The sequence below is a fragment of the Alternaria conjuncta genome, assembly GCF_024043145.1.
Source record: "Alternaria conjuncta strain BMP 0040 chromosome Unknown scaffold_8, whole genome shotgun sequence".
Lineage (NCBI taxonomy): Eukaryota > Fungi > Ascomycota > Dothideomycetes > Pleosporales > Pleosporaceae > Alternaria > Alternaria conjuncta.
The window spans coordinates 1839829-1854630 of NW_026250097.1; the positions used below are offsets into that span (position 1 = coordinate 1839829).

Genomic DNA, 14802 nt, shown 5'->3' on the forward strand with positions numbered 1-14802 from the left:
GAAAGCGCTGACAGGCGCCCCTTTCGCGAACTATCGACCTCCGCTCCGCAGCGCGCACGCCGGCATAAACCCTGCCTCGAGGCCCGTACCGCACCATTCCATAGCGCACCACCACTACCGCCGCCGCATTGTCGGGCTACTTACCAGGTGGGAACCGCCCACCCACCACGTCGTCTACTACCACCAGCATGGCGGCCTCGGTCACTTCCAAGATGGCAGCGAGGGCTGGTGGAGGCCTCTTCAGCCGGGAGCAGTCGGGCAACGTGCCCACGATGCGAGGTACATGACGGCATGCCCACGAACAACGGACCGAAGCTCACACGCGGACAGGATTGGTTTCATTTATCGCAGACCTCAGGAATGCTCGCGCGAGAGAACTGGAAGAGAAGCGCATCAACAAGGAATTGGCCAACATACGGTGGGTACACGCTGCCGAGTTCTAAGCATGTCCGGAAGGCTAACAGTACCGCAGGCAAAAGTTCAGAGGTACTTCTCCTTGAACACACCTCCCACATGACCTGCTCTGACAGAACTCCCCCCAGATGCTGGCCTGAATGGCTACCAGAAGAAGAAATACGTCTGCAAGGTACACACGCCACTCACCGACACTCCTGCCCTATTACTGACTCTCGCAGCTCCTCTACATATACATCCTCGGATGGAACGTCGATTTCGGACACCTCGAAGCGGTCAACCTCATCTCCGCGACCAAGTACTCGGAAAAGCAGATCGGATACCTCGCCGTTACCCTATTCCTACACGAGGAGCACGAACTGCTACACCTGGTCGTTAACAGCATCAGGAAGGACCTGCTGGACCACAATGAGCTCAACAACTGTCTGGCGCTGCATGCGATTGCAAATGTTGGAGGAAAGGAGCTGGGAGAGGCACTAAGCGCCGAGGTTCACAGGCTTCTGATATCACCGTGAGTGGCATGAGATGGGTTTCGTGGCCAAGCTGACGTCGGACAGGGCCTCCAAGGCATTCGTGAAGAAGAAGGCCGCCCTTACACTCCTGCGATTATACCGGAAACATCCTGCGATCGTACAGCACGAATGGGCGGAACGGATAATATCCCTCATGGACGACCCCGACATGGGCGTGGCGCTTTCCGTGACCTCGTTGGTCACCGCACTCGTCCAGGACAACACCGAGCAGTACAAGGGAAGCTACATCAAGGCCGCGAACAGGCTGAAGCGAATAGTCGTGGACAACGAGTGTGCCGAAGGCTACTTCTACTACAAGGTGCCATGTCCGTGGATACTAGTCAAGCTGCTCAAGTTGCTGCAGTACTACCCACCTCCCGGTTTGTGTCTACTCCAGCTATCATCGACTCGTGCTAACAGAAGCAGAGGACTCACATATCCGAAAACTGATTCGCGAAGCCCTCCAAAAGATCATGGACTCAGCCCTCGAAATGCCCAAGAACGTACAGCAGAACAACGCGCAGAACGCCGTCCTCTTCGAAGCGATCAACCTCGTAATACACCTCGATACAGAGCAAGACTTGATGGTCCAAATATCACAACGTCTAGGCAAATTCATCGCATCTCGGGAAACCAACGTACGGTATCTAGGACTGGAGGCCATGACGCATCTGGCTGCTCGATCTGAGAACCTCGACCCCATCAAGAAGCACCAAGCAATCATCATTGGATCGTTAAGAGACAGGGATATCAGTGTACGAAGACAGGGTCTGGACCTACTATACAGCATGTGTGATCCGACGAATGCGCAAGCGATCGTGAACGAACTCCTCCGATACCTACAATCTGCCGACTACGCGATACGGGAAGAGATGGTACTCAAGATTGCGATTCTTACCGAGAAGTACGCCACTGATGTTCAGTGGTACGTGGATATATCGCTACGGCTCATCGCGATGGCCGGAGACCACGTTAGCGACGAAGTCTGGCAACGAGTTATCCAGATCACGACGAACAACGAAGAGCTACAAGTGTATGCTGCGCAAACGATTCTGCAGTACATCAAGTCGGACTGCCATGAGACGCTTGTAAAAATTGGAGGATACCTGCTCGGAGAGTTCGGCCACTTGATCGCGGACAGTAAAGGATGCAGCCCAATCGAGCAGTTCATGGCGTTGAGCGCAAAGATGCGAGGTTGCTCATCAACGACACGGGCGATACTCCTGTCATGTTACGTCAAGTACGTGAACTTGTTCCCCGAGATCAAGCCTCAGCTTCTTCAAGCTTTCCGCGCCTACAGCCACTCGCTCGACTCCGAACTCCAGCAAAGAGCATGCGAATACCTCACACTCGCCACTATGCCAACGGACGACCTACTGCGCACCGTATGCGACGAGATGCCTCCTTACCCAGAACGGACGTCAGCGCTGCTCTCGCGGTTACACCAGAAGCACGCCACTACTAGCGACAAGCGAACGTGGGTGGTTGGTGGCAAGGATGCAAATGCGGACCTCAAAGAATTTGGTCTTGCAAGGCAAAACACGTCTGCCGGTGTCAAGAGAAGTTTCACTGAACCTGTACCAAAGGACGCCAAGACAGGCGCGGCAAATGGCGCCAACGGTGTCGCAGCGATATCAAGCGACCTGGAGGGTCTGGATCTCAACATGGATCTGAGCAAGGCTTCCAAGGCACCAAATCTCGCAAGCGCAGCTCATCTCAGTCCTGACTGGGAGGTTGGTTACACCCGTCTTCTACTTCGGTCAGAAGGCGTCCTCTACGAAGACCAGCAAATACAGATTGGTTTGCGAACAGAATACCGCGGGCAGTTGGGCGCTCTCATTTTCTACTTCACGAACAAGTCACAGTTCTCCATGGGTTCTTTCACCACGACACTCGACAATCGGTCTTCGGAAACACTGAAGACGGACATCAAGGGTCTACCCGACACCTCCATCGCGCCCGAAGGCCAAACACAACAGACCATCATGTTCGAATGCAAGAACGTCTTCATCGACCCTCCCACTATTCGTATATCCTACCTCGCTGGAGCCTTACAAGGTCTAACACTCCAACTCCCAGTCCTTCTACACAAGTACATGGAAGGCGCCGAACTCAGCGCAGAAGACTTCTTCAAGCGCTGGAAGCAAATCGGCGGCGCCCCCCGCGAACACCAAAGTATCTTCGGCCTGATCAACAAGAACAGAACGATGGACTCTGATTTCGTGCAAAAGGTGGTCAAGGGCTTCAAGTGGGGTATTGTGACGGGCGTGGATCCTAATGGCAAGAACATTGTGGGTGCGACGGTGTTGCATTCGAGTGAGGGCAAGTTTGGATGCTTGTTGAGGCTGGAACCGAACTTTGAGACGCAGGTATGTTGGTATGGAATGATAGGAGAGAAGAGGAAGCTAACAAAGGATAGATGTACCGGATTACGATTCGTGCGACTGATGAGTCGGTTCCGCCTGTCTTGGTCAAGGCTATGCAAGATCGCCTCTCGCAAGGTATCGAGGGAATGGCTTAAACTACTAGACTTTTGCCTTCCCACCTTTCCAACGAACGCCACCACCACTATTCTTACACCACCCTCCTCATGATGTGTACACACCTGGAACCTTTTGTTCATATACTAATGTTTTTGTCTGGGAAACTTTGGGCTGTTGAGAGAGAGAGAGCGAAAGAAGTATGTTTGATGGCTGGGCTTGGGCTGCATATGTAGCGTTCATTCTTGAGGAGAAGGAGGAAAACATTGAGATATGGCGCATACCCTTGTTTCTGGCTCATGTAGCATGATTACATATATATTGGAGCGTTTTTTGTTTCGTGGTAATCGAATTCTGATGGGGAGTGACGATGATAATATGTGATGTCGTGTGGTGAACGGCGCTGAGTTGAATGTGTCGTTTCATCCAGGGAGGGGATATGAAGATGTCGGTGTCGGAATTGCTCATGCATCATTTGCTCGTTTGTGACCTTCAGCCCTTGCGCAGCAGAGCTCGAAAAAGGGCGCAACTGCCGTTAAGCCATCGTCACCCGACCATCGATACTCCCCTCCAATGTTCTCCTGATTTTACCTAGTCCCGTCGAAGAACCTTCCCATAATATACGACTTACTGTCTCTATTCGAAACATTATCGAATCGTAGCCAGAAGCAAACATGGCCAGCGATTGTGTACAGAATCAAGAAGAGTGTTGGTTAAGCCGCCTCCTTGAGGGGGATGCTAGGAGTATTGCAAAGGAATCCACATTATGGCAACTCTACCGCATATTTGAGAATGCGATGACTCGCAAAGCCTCGGCCAAGGACTCCGCGTCCAAAACAGCTTCTCTCGTCTCCTCTGAACCGAAAGCCTGGTATGACATCATTGGGATATATGTCACCTCCGCAGAAAAGATCGCGGACGAAGATGCTCTGAAAGCACTGGCGGAGTACATTGTGGAACTGGCAAGTCTTCCCGACGCTATCAACGAGAGTCATGAAGCGGTCGTCATCGATCACATAGGCTACGCCGGGGCATCGGTGCCCATTGAGCCAGGAGAACCTCTCGTGATGGGGTGTGGAGGCAAGAGACTGTGGAAGGACTTGCCAGACTTGAGTATGGAAATAACAGAGCGCTTTCAAGGTAAGAGATGCCCACTGTGTGCGGTAGTTGCTTTGTTCGTTAGCTTACTCGTCAACATAGGACCTGAGCAGTACCTTTCAGATACACCATCACCAGCGGACCTTGAAACTGCAAAGACGTCATGGAAGAACTTCAACACTTTCCTCGCCCTCCTAGCCACAAGCGCTAGGGCCCAGACAATTCCTGTTCTTGCAAATGGGATTCGCATGGCTCGCATGGCCTTGGTGACAGCCCTTGAGCACTCGCCAAACACACGCAGGGGCAAGAAGACTGAGCTGCACATACCCGCTGCTGAGACATGGTTCCGGATTGCGGGGGATGAGATTGAAAAGCTTTGTAAAGCTGGGACGGAGACGCTGCCCCCAGGTGATCTTTGGGCCAGTCAAGGGGGCGGGGATGTTTGTGACAGTGCTAGATTGGAGTTTTGGAAGAGGAGAATGTCTGAGTTGGGGGCTCAGTATGGGGAAACGGCGTAGGCAAAGTTGTAGCAGAAGGCAGCGTGGCGGATACATCATCGGGATAAGGAAGCTTTGATGCTCACATATCGAAGCGCGGCGGAGACAATACACAGGCGCGCCATCCACAACACCGCAAAAGCTCATCAATATGGCTACATTTCATCATTACGTAGCCCCCGGTAACTCGAATACAACCTGTATAATACAAACAATACTTAAGCAGCCGGATCTAAGAATCCCTCCAACGTCTCGTAGTTCAACGGCTTGAACAACTCGTTGCTCAAATCCGCGCCGCTACTGCCCAGCAAGCCTTCAAAGTTCTCGAACGCTGCGTCGAAATTCAACCAGTCTGGTGACTGTTCAGCGAAACCGAAACCCGCGGGTGGGCCCGTCATAGGCGCCGCGCGATCTGCACGTTCGCTGCTTGTGGGGTGTTGACCGGGTGTAGGAGCGCTTATCGGGTTGAGAAGACTGTTCATGGGCGAGTTGGCGTGATGATGATTCTGGTGTTGCTGGAGTCGAGGGTCAATAGGCGTCTCACCCATGTTCTGCGACCAGGGCTGCGACTGGTTTTGTGGTGGCATTTGGTTGTTATGGGCGTTTTGCGGTGCTGTCGGCTCCGTCTTCGGCTCGGTCGGTCGGGGTTCGGCTGGAACCGGTACCGGTGTGTTGACAGCGTTGGTGTTGCGCCCTGCTGCATTGCTAAGTACAGCTCGTCCGAGATCAGCTGTCGTGCCTGCAGACCACCACGAGTTTCGTAAACGATCGAGGAGGCGGACGCATTGCTTCAATTCTTCGGTAGCGCGGTTGACGTGGACCTTTAGGCGGCGAGAGCGGAAGTGACGATACACCACGCTGAGGGCTACACCGAGTGCGTAGGGTACGATCGGAAGCGGTGGGAGGAGCTCGGGGGATTCAGCATTGAGAAGATGAATCACTCGTGTCGCGGAGAGACTCTGTCGGACGTAAGAGGGTGTTGACTTGACCGGCGCGTTGATGGAGAGGGATTTGTGGGAGGCCATGCACATGGTGTGATGGAAAAGCGATAGAAGACCTGAAGATATTAGCAAAAATAGAAATTCGGGATTTCGAGCAGTTTACTCATAATAGGGCCATCGAGTTTGTCTTCGCCGTCTCCAACCATTTCTTCAAACCCTAAGAAGTCATCACCTTCCCAGCCTGTCTCTTCAGCAGCTCTGCCAGGCCTATAGTAGTCGATGACCTTGTCCAACATCTCGGAGATTTGAAGCCAAATTCCAAATGGGCTTGATCTCTTTTCTGGATCTTGAGGAAGCTGTCTCAAACTGTTGTCGCGATCGTGCATCAGCAAAGGTCTTCCGTTCATACAAGCGTTGATCTTATCCAGACTCCAAAGACACCAAAAGACGTCCTCCAGATTGCCTTGGGATTCCGAACTTTGGTTTTTCCATTGATGTCCAAATTGAAGGCCGAATGTATGCGCGTGATGGATGGCTTGCGCAAGATGCATGGAGGCTTGCTCAGCGCCATCTGGACCTTCGCAATGAAGCGATATGAGAGCAAGCACTTGGATGAGCACGACGCGATTCTTCTCTAGCTTTGCTTCGATCCCAACAATAACGGCATTGTAGAGCCTTTGAGAGAACTCGCGTGGATTGAGTGGCTGGGTCTCGTTACCTAAGTAAAGGTGCTTGGCGGCTGTTGCGTGTTTCGAAGCGACAATACAAATTGCTTGCATCAGAATTCGAGGTTCCCGGCCATAGTTGTACTGCTCGTAGAACAGCTCCTTGTCCACAAGCGGGAGCAGCGGATGGACGTAGCTGAAGTAGATCTCGAGAAGCGCAGTTTGGTTCATACGAGAAGGGAGTATATCAACTCCGACCGCGTCTAGGTAGGTTAGGAGAGCCCTAGATACCTGAGCCTCCTGGTTGGAATGCGGACCTGTTTCTACTATCCGCGAAGCGCCTGAACCCACTTGCGACGATATCTGTCTCTGATCTCTTTCTTCGATCCATTGTCCAATGGGAGGGTGACTGGGCGACTGGGCAGTCTTTCCACGCTCGGAGTGAACTTGCTCTCGCAGGACGGCTTCAGGATTGAGATAGCCCAAGAAGTTGGGTGGTGTTTGGACTGTGTGGTCCGAGGCCGGGCTTTGCGGCGGCGGCATTGTGGATTGAGCATGGCCGTAGTCTCCACGCGCCCCCCTGGGATCATGATAACCGTTCGCAGCTGAAGGGCTGTCTGAGGGTGTCGGATTGCTTCCGCCACCACTTTGGGGAACGCTGCCGCCACCGCCCGTGGCTCCCTCGTCATCATCAAAGGTATGCGAGCACCTTTTCTAGTATAGCGTCAAATGATGGCCTTCAGAGGTTTACTGCTAGGACCTACTCTTCTCTTCTTGCATGATTCGCAGGCGCGATGGACTCCTGTCGGCGCCGTTAGCTGCTGCTTGTTGTGTTGCGCGCGCTGCGCACGGTCTATACGCACTTTTGCGCTTTCGGAAAAATTCGTTGTTCGCAGCAAATGTGATCATTGTCGACATGTCGGTGGCCTCTGAGCGCGCTTCGTTCGCGCAGGTCGTGTATCGCAGGTAAGAGACGCTTGTTCTCCGTAAGACAACACGAGGTTGACCGTTGACGTTGCCAAGGTGGTGTTTCCTACACGTGATACGGTCGCGCGCCTGCCGCCTCCGCATTTGTTGGCGCTTGTGGAGCCGAGGCGATGGATTGGCCGCCAAAACCGTGAAACCGCAGGCATCACGAAACCTGCCCTACCGTTCGCATATTGCGAAGCAGCCCGGCTCGTCAATGTTGCTTACATCAACCTATACCCTGAAGCATACGGTGTGGTTTATTGTTAAGATACTAACAGGCAGAAGCCGATGTATGCGTCAGGCCGTGTTTCTGTCGTAAATATCACAACACGGCAAAAGCGACCTTTCGCGGAGCTCATCTCGATACGGTCTCGTACTGCCTCGCTCGCCTTCCGTCCGTCCCGCCTCGCTCTATCACCGATACGGTTGCGCCTCCTATCACCGATAGTGCTGCTAATCACACTCGCCTCTAGTCGACTTGACGTATCCCCGCACCAAGAGACACGAGTACTTCCGTCTCTCAGCTCGTTCCACAATTACGCCCGAGGGCTCCTTTCAACATCACTCGCAAAAGCCATGGATAGCTCGTCACAATGCGCCATCGCAGTATCTGTAGATGGCAACCGAGGCAGCCCTGGAGGGCGTCTCGCACCCGTTCTAATCTTACGTACCCTTCTCGGGCCTTAATATGCCATGCGCGGACCACGTACCTGGAGAAATCATGGTAATAGCATCTGACAACCCTTACCGCACGCTTCATCGATGTCAATCGGATGACGTGGCAGGCCTCCCATGACCGATGCGCGTTCCATGTCGTGCGGAATGGACAGATACACCAACAAACCAATCCAAACACAGGACATCCGGGAGGCACTTACCAACGTTTCATGGCTTGTCGAACTCGCAATTTTGGGGCCTGGATGCCTTCAACACACCCGAACGTATCTATATGTTCGGCGTAACCAGCATGTATCCGTCTGACGATGCTTTCATCAGATGGTCAACTCAATTTGGTGTCATGTGTATGTCAAGTCATTTGTCGGTCAGAAAGATTGCTCTGTCACCCAACGTGGCGGTAATGATCACAAACTCATCGGATTCCCAGCTATAAGTACATGCATGTAGAAGCTACTAATCCACCCGATTAATATCTAGTATGGTCGAGCCAGAAGCCGGCATCATGCGCCTTGCACGCGAGACTCGTCAGATGATTTACGACTACATCGTCAGCGACACCCCAGATCGGACTATCAGAGTGACACTGGTCAAGTCGACACTGGATTCGGAAGACAAGCTTCAGAAAGACAAGCCCCAGAAAGACGAGCTTCATATCGAGAGTTGGGATACTATCCTAAATCTTATCTGCACGCATTGGACCTTCGAAAACGAAGTACTCTCCTACTTGTACCAAAGCTTTACATTCGTATTAACGGATAGCCAACGCACTTGTCGCCCCATTGTTGCAGCTTTCTATCGAGCCCTGGCGCCTAAGAACAGAGTCCGTGTACGAAGGATTGCCATTCCTTTCTTTACCATCCGTGGCCTTTTCGACCCGGCCCATTTCACTGATTCGTCTGTGCTTCAACATTCCCAGGAACACCGTCTTAGCATCATCGATAATGCCCATCTCCACCCCTACGTACTCAAAACCTTGGCTCCAAGCGATGATAGAGGCCTTCGGAAAACACAAGCCAAGTTACTCGAAGAACTCGGTTGTGCACTCATAGTATTGAACCAAATGCCGAGTTTGGAGTGCCTCACACTCGGTGTCGATGTCCTTGAGTTTCTAACCGAAAGTATTCTCCAGACCGATAGAGTTATCTACCGGAGCGAGCCATCGGTGCCAACATCCGATCTTACTGTTATCATCGATCAAGTCAGGCAAGGCAAACTGGGGTGCTTGCATCGTTTGATCAATGTCTTGGGTAGGGCCAGAAGCCTAGGTAAACTGCGCCAGGTTCGACTGGAACTAGACTGGAGTGACTTCGTGCAGGACGGATATCAGAGGGCTGGTGTGACGTTTGGACCATCATGGACGAGAGACGTCAAGAAAGAGATGGAGCTACGATTCAGAAAAATGGTCACTGCATGTACCAGGAGCATGGTTGCGACGACGAAATATAAAGGAAAGTTGGTGTTGGATTTCCCCGGTATCATTGTTGTTCCAGGGAATATCTAACGAGCCATCGTACTTGAACAATACACCGGTCGATCTGCATCATATGTATTTGTGAGAACGTCTTCCTCCATCTCATTTCCAATCCTCCTCCCTCAGCCTCTTCCTAACATCCATCAACGCCCTCCCCAGAAGATTCTGTCCCCACCGATACCGATTCTTCTCCGCATCCTTCTCCGCAAACCCCACGCCCCAAATCCTATCATGCGGGCTGGCCTCGACCAACTCGCGATCGCCAGTGGCCAAAAGCGTCTTCCTCAAATTCTCTGCATCCTCGCTAATCGTAAACTTGTGATAAGAGCCCTGCTTCACAATCTCCAGCTTTTCTGTCACCCAGTCAGCATCCTCTTCCAGAAATACCGCGAAGAACGTGGAGTACATACGCTCGTCCCAAACCTTCTCATCAAACCCCTTGACCTCTCGTCCCAGATCTTTATGCTCTTTCGGGCTCGTAGTCTCCAGCATTTGTTTCGCGATCTTTTCATCGCCAAAACAACGTGCTTTGTGCACCATCATCCACATCTCGGCCGTTGCATAGGTTTCGTCGTTGATGGTGAATTTGGACCAGTACCATTGGCAGAGGTAGCCGTGGCCGTCGCGCGGCTTCCAGAAGAAGACTGGTTTGGCGGCGGATGTGAGAGCGGTAGAGGATGATGCGGAGGGGTGCGGAATCGTTGTTACTGGCATCTTTGATGTGTGGCGATGATCTTGGGGTAAGGGGTGAGGAGCGATGCTACGGTGAATCGTGGAACTGTTGGGCGAACTGAGGTGGATCGGGTAAGACGTTGTGTGTTGATGAGTTGAGAAACCGCAGGTCTTGCGGCAGGCGCATTGTATAAAGTAAACGGATGTAGTGTTTCTAGATATCGTTCCCTTTGGGGATGTAACTCAAGCATAGTATGGTCTTCCTAGGTACCATTGATACGTTGGGTGCTAAGCGAGATGTTGTACCATGGCTCGATGACAGTTGCGCCCTTTTGCTCCGCCCTTTACACTGCGAGTCGCAATCTACAAATTAGAACTTAGTACAATACTCATACCATTTTCTTTAGGTTTATTGGAAGGGAACGTAGAATGACTAAGTCGTTCTGGTGGAATCGCGCCGAGCTGGCTGCCTGACGAGGTAGACCCACATGCATGTAGTGTAACGAGGCTGTGTTGTGCCTTCCCGAGGTCCTGAGCTGCACCCCAACTCCTCAGCACTGAAGTCTCTTTGTCTTATCCTCTCTACGCTATTTCGCTCTCTTTACCCATCACATCACCTGCTTATCCTCCTCTACATGTCTGTATGCGGCATTTAACAGCTACACTTGTCCACCCGCGAAGATGGTCGAAGCTGCTGGAGAAAGGTCCAGAGTTGTCAGCCTTGTCGCATCTCTGAACGCTTCGAAGAGAAGACAGCTTTCACCAGAGCTATCCGCCGTTACAAATGAGGAGTTATCACCAGCAACGGAAGAGCGATCTACGACCGCACATGGCAACGCGGAAAGAAGTCGACCTTCGCACGACTCACCACGGTCCCTTGCAACTGGATTGGAAGTTTCTCCCGATTCAATATGTTCAGTGTGCCTCAACCTCGGAAATGAGGTCTGGGTTTCTGGATATCGCAAAAGGCACAGTCTTGGAGAATATGAAGAACACTACATGCCGGCAGGAGAAGCTGCTATTGTCGCAAAGAAAGGCTGCCCGGGCTGCGAGATTATCGCTTGGGCACTCGAACCCTACTTGGACCGACATCAAGACGATGAACTTCACATTCATGTCCATTTTGACAGTGCTGCATTGTCTGTTTCGGGCTATCTGCACTACTACAGCTGTGTGCCATCTAAAAGGAAATACACCGTGTTGATTGACCTCAAGAGTACGCCTTTCGCAGGCATCGAGAGCGCCCCCCATCATTCAACCAGTAAGTATGATGCTGAAACCGTTTCAGAACCGACGCTACAGTTGTGCTGAAGCAATCAGATATTCCATGTCCATGGCGTTTCATCGAGCCAATCTCTATGGTCACTGGCCATACGGGTTCCTCAGCTGCTCTCAGAAAAGTGCAGAAGTGGTATCTCAAATGCCTGTTAAATCACAAACGATGTAACCTGAACTCACGCTCGCGACTGCCAACGAGGTTAATACAAATCCAAGGACCTACCAAAGTCAGGCTATATACTGAGGGTTTTGCTGATGCAGAGTACGCCTGTTTGAGCCATTGCTGGGGACGACAGCCTTTGATACAGACTACTACAGCAACTCTCAAGCAATATACTAACAAGATTCCCTGGGAAGAATTGCCAAAGACGTTTCAAGATGCTATCCAATTCGCACATGGTATTGGGTTCAGATATCTGTGGATTGACTCGTTGTGTAAGTTTTTTCTGTTGTTTTATGCTGGGAAGTCTATCGCAACTCACTAATTGTGACTCAGGTATAATTCAAGACTCCATTGATGATTGGCGCCACGAAGGAAGTCGAATGTCGCGCATTTATGCAAACGCATCTTTGACGTTGGCAGCTACGTGGTCAGCCAACCCTCGTCAAGGTTGTTTTGCGACTCTCGATGAGCGATATACATCGCGTACAAAGACGTTCAAGAACAGCGACCGTAATACATATGAACTTTACTGTCACAACGCGCTGCCCAAAGGGGAGGCTCCGCTCTTAGACCGAGGTTGGGTCTTTCAAGAGCGGATCTTGTCTAGAAGAATTGTTCACTTCATGGCGGCGGAGCTATGGTGGGAATGTCGGGAGTGTTTCGATTGCGAATGTGGTAGTTCTCAACACAGCCATTCCCATATGAACCAAGGTCGCGCGTTCGACATACAAATGTTCTCATTGCCCAAGAGTATCGAAGACTTATACTGCGATGACGAAGAGCGACGAGCCATTCACGACTCCTACGATACATCATCATCACACGCGGTAAGGTGTTCCATCGAAAAGGCACGTCGCAATGATCAGATCCAGGCGATCGAACAGAGATGGGAGGAGTTGGTGACCACATACTCGTCAAAGTCACTCACATACCAAGACGACATCTTCCCCGCGATACAAGCACTGGCTAAGCTCGTTCCCCCAGATATGGGTAGATATCTAGCGGGGCATTGGGAAAGCACTATGATCTCGAGCCTCGGCTGGCTCGCTCGCGCGCCAGCCCAAAATAGGACTATGGAATGGCGCGCTCCGTCCTGGTCATGGGCTGCCACCCACGGGGAGGTGTACTGGCCCATTAAAATTGATTATCCATTGGAGGCATCTGCTACTCTTCTCAGCGCCCTCACAGTGCCTATAGGAGATGATCCTATGGGTCAAATATCCCATGGGTTCATTGTCTTACGGGGAAAACTCGTAGCCGGGGAGATACAATCACCAACCCGTACTTCAGACTACGGTCTCATGCTAGAAGGGAAACCTTTTGACAAAATCGAGCACTACACAGTCTATTGGGACAGGATCTGTCGTCGCGAGGTCGGCAAGGGAGTCTTCGCGCTCCGGCTTTTCGAATCTGGGAGCTCATCCCATGTATACCAATTTTGGCTCATCCTGGAGGCCGTGGAAAGTAGCGAACATCAATATAAGCGGATTGGCTTGCTTATCACAGATAGTTTCTTCTCTGGGCGATACTCAAGCGTGGAGATCGAGATGGAGGTGAAAATAATCTGAACGCGTGGCGGCAGACTCGCAAGGATCACCACTGTTCTTTCAGGACCTCATGTTTTACCGGTAGAGGACTTCAACAGACCTGGACATCGGTTTGATGATACCCACACTTGCTCATGTACCCGTCTTGATAGATATCCAAATAACTTACTGGCATGTGCGTGACAAGAGATCCAGCCCCTCACATCTTCCCCCAACACTATGTACGAGCATAGTCTTTGGAGCTTCACACACCGACTCCCGACTAGATGTCTGTCTAAAGTACGCGTACTAGCGGTCTTGCAGCCTGATAACGCAAGTTCTGAGTTTTGAAATTTGAAGACGTGCATGTGAGAGGTCGGATGGAACATCTCCTTCGAGATTCTTCTAAGGCGGAAGCTCATAGTATGCACCTCCATCTTGCGCGTCGTCACCAGAGCACGAATCGACTGCTCGATTGAGATATCTTCCGCGCTTTACACATTCCCTTCCCATACTGCTCTTGCGCATCACCCTCCCTCAGCTCTCCCCCCTCGTCTCCTTCTCCACAACAACAGCATCCTTCTTCTGCGGCCTCTCCCCAAAAATCTGACTCCCCACCCTAACCTCATCACTCCCCATCTTAATCGCCCCCTCAAAATCCGCACTCATCCCCATACTCAACTCCAACTGCCCCTCTTCCCACTCCAACTCCTTGACCACCTGATCCCTAACCTCCCTCAACTTAACAAAATCCTCGTTTTCGGTTTCGGGCGTCGTGGCTTGACTGCGCGCAATGGCGCCGATGGTCATGAGGCCGTGGAGGAGGAGATGCGGACATTTGTCTATGATGTGCCGGCATAGCGCGAGTGTGTCGGAGGGCTCGACGCCGGATTTGGTTTCTTCGCCCGAGGTGTTGACCTGTACTTTTACTCTCAACTTGTCCTCTACTTCATCTTCTCCCTCCCCGCCCTTCTCGACCAACGCCGTCCGCCCCTTTTCCAGCTCATTCGCCTTCTTCTCACTGTCCACACTACTCACACACCACAGATTCGGCACTTGTTCAGCCAGCTGCTTGCATTTGTTCGATTGCAATCCGCCGATCATGTGCCATTTTATGGAGCGGGGCAGGATTTTGTGCTTCTCGAGGAGTTCTTGGACGTAGTTTTCGCCGAAGTGCGTTTGGAGGGGTGGTTGCGAAGGGGACGCGGGTTTGTGCAGCGCGAGGATGTCGTTTGCGGGTTTGAGTTTGGAGACGGCGATGAGGCGGACCTGGAGTGTCGCGTGTTAGCAGGCGGGCTTTTGGGGGGATTGGAGAGGTAGGGAGGGTGTTTACTTCTTTGCTGCCTTGGCGGGCGGCGTTGATGCGCGAGGTTATACTCGCGATGTTCTCGGTGAGCTGCTTCGCGCGTTGGGGGTTTATGTGCATGTCTTCGGCCAT

The 14802-nt window shown here is 51.9% G+C and overlaps 5 protein-coding genes across 5 annotated transcripts; 2 read left to right on the forward strand and 3 right to left on the reverse strand.

The window, feature by feature from the left end:
• Positions 1 to 188: 188 nt before the first annotated feature.
• On the forward strand, positions 189 to 3447 carry J4E85_006419 (uncharacterized protein; the record flags this gene model as incomplete). The annotated part of the gene is made up of 8 exons (XM_051470658.1): positions 189 to 279; positions 331 to 418; positions 473 to 486; positions 543 to 586; positions 636 to 925; positions 972 to 1306; positions 1353 to 3295; positions 3346 to 3447. The coding sequence occupies 8 exons, from the start codon at positions 189 to 191 to the stop codon at positions 3445 to 3447; spliced, it is 2907 nt and encodes a 968-aa protein (XP_051326146.1).
• A 633-nt stretch (positions 3448 to 4080) lies between these two features.
• Positions 4081 to 5022, forward strand: J4E85_006420 (uncharacterized protein; the record flags this gene model as incomplete). The annotated part of the gene is made up of 2 exons (XM_051470659.1): positions 4081 to 4546; positions 4607 to 5022. 2 exons carry the CDS (start codon positions 4081 to 4083, stop codon positions 5020 to 5022), a joined length of 882 nt encoding a protein of 293 aa, XP_051326147.1.
• A 197-nt stretch (positions 5023 to 5219) lies between these two features.
• J4E85_006421 (uncharacterized protein) lies at positions 5220 to 7150 on the reverse strand (the record flags this gene model as incomplete). The annotated part of the gene is made up of 2 exons (XM_051470660.1): positions 5220 to 6058; positions 6106 to 7150. 2 exons carry the CDS (start codon positions 7148 to 7150, stop codon positions 5220 to 5222), a joined length of 1884 nt encoding a protein of 627 aa, XP_051326148.1.
• A 2677-nt stretch (positions 7151 to 9827) lies between these two features.
• J4E85_006422 (uncharacterized protein) lies at positions 9828 to 10439 on the reverse strand (the record flags this gene model as incomplete). The annotated part of the gene is made up of 1 exon (XM_051470661.1): positions 9828 to 10439. One exon carries the CDS (start codon positions 10437 to 10439, stop codon positions 9828 to 9830), a length of 612 nt encoding a protein of 203 aa, XP_051326149.1.
• Positions 10440 to 13901: 3462 nt separating this feature from the next.
• Positions 13902 to 14802, reverse strand: J4E85_006423 (uncharacterized protein; the record flags this gene model as incomplete). The annotated part of the gene is made up of 2 exons (XM_051470662.1): positions 13902 to 14633; positions 14698 to 14802. The coding sequence occupies 2 exons, from the start codon at positions 14800 to 14802 to the stop codon at positions 13902 to 13904; spliced, it is 837 nt and encodes a 278-aa protein (XP_051326150.1).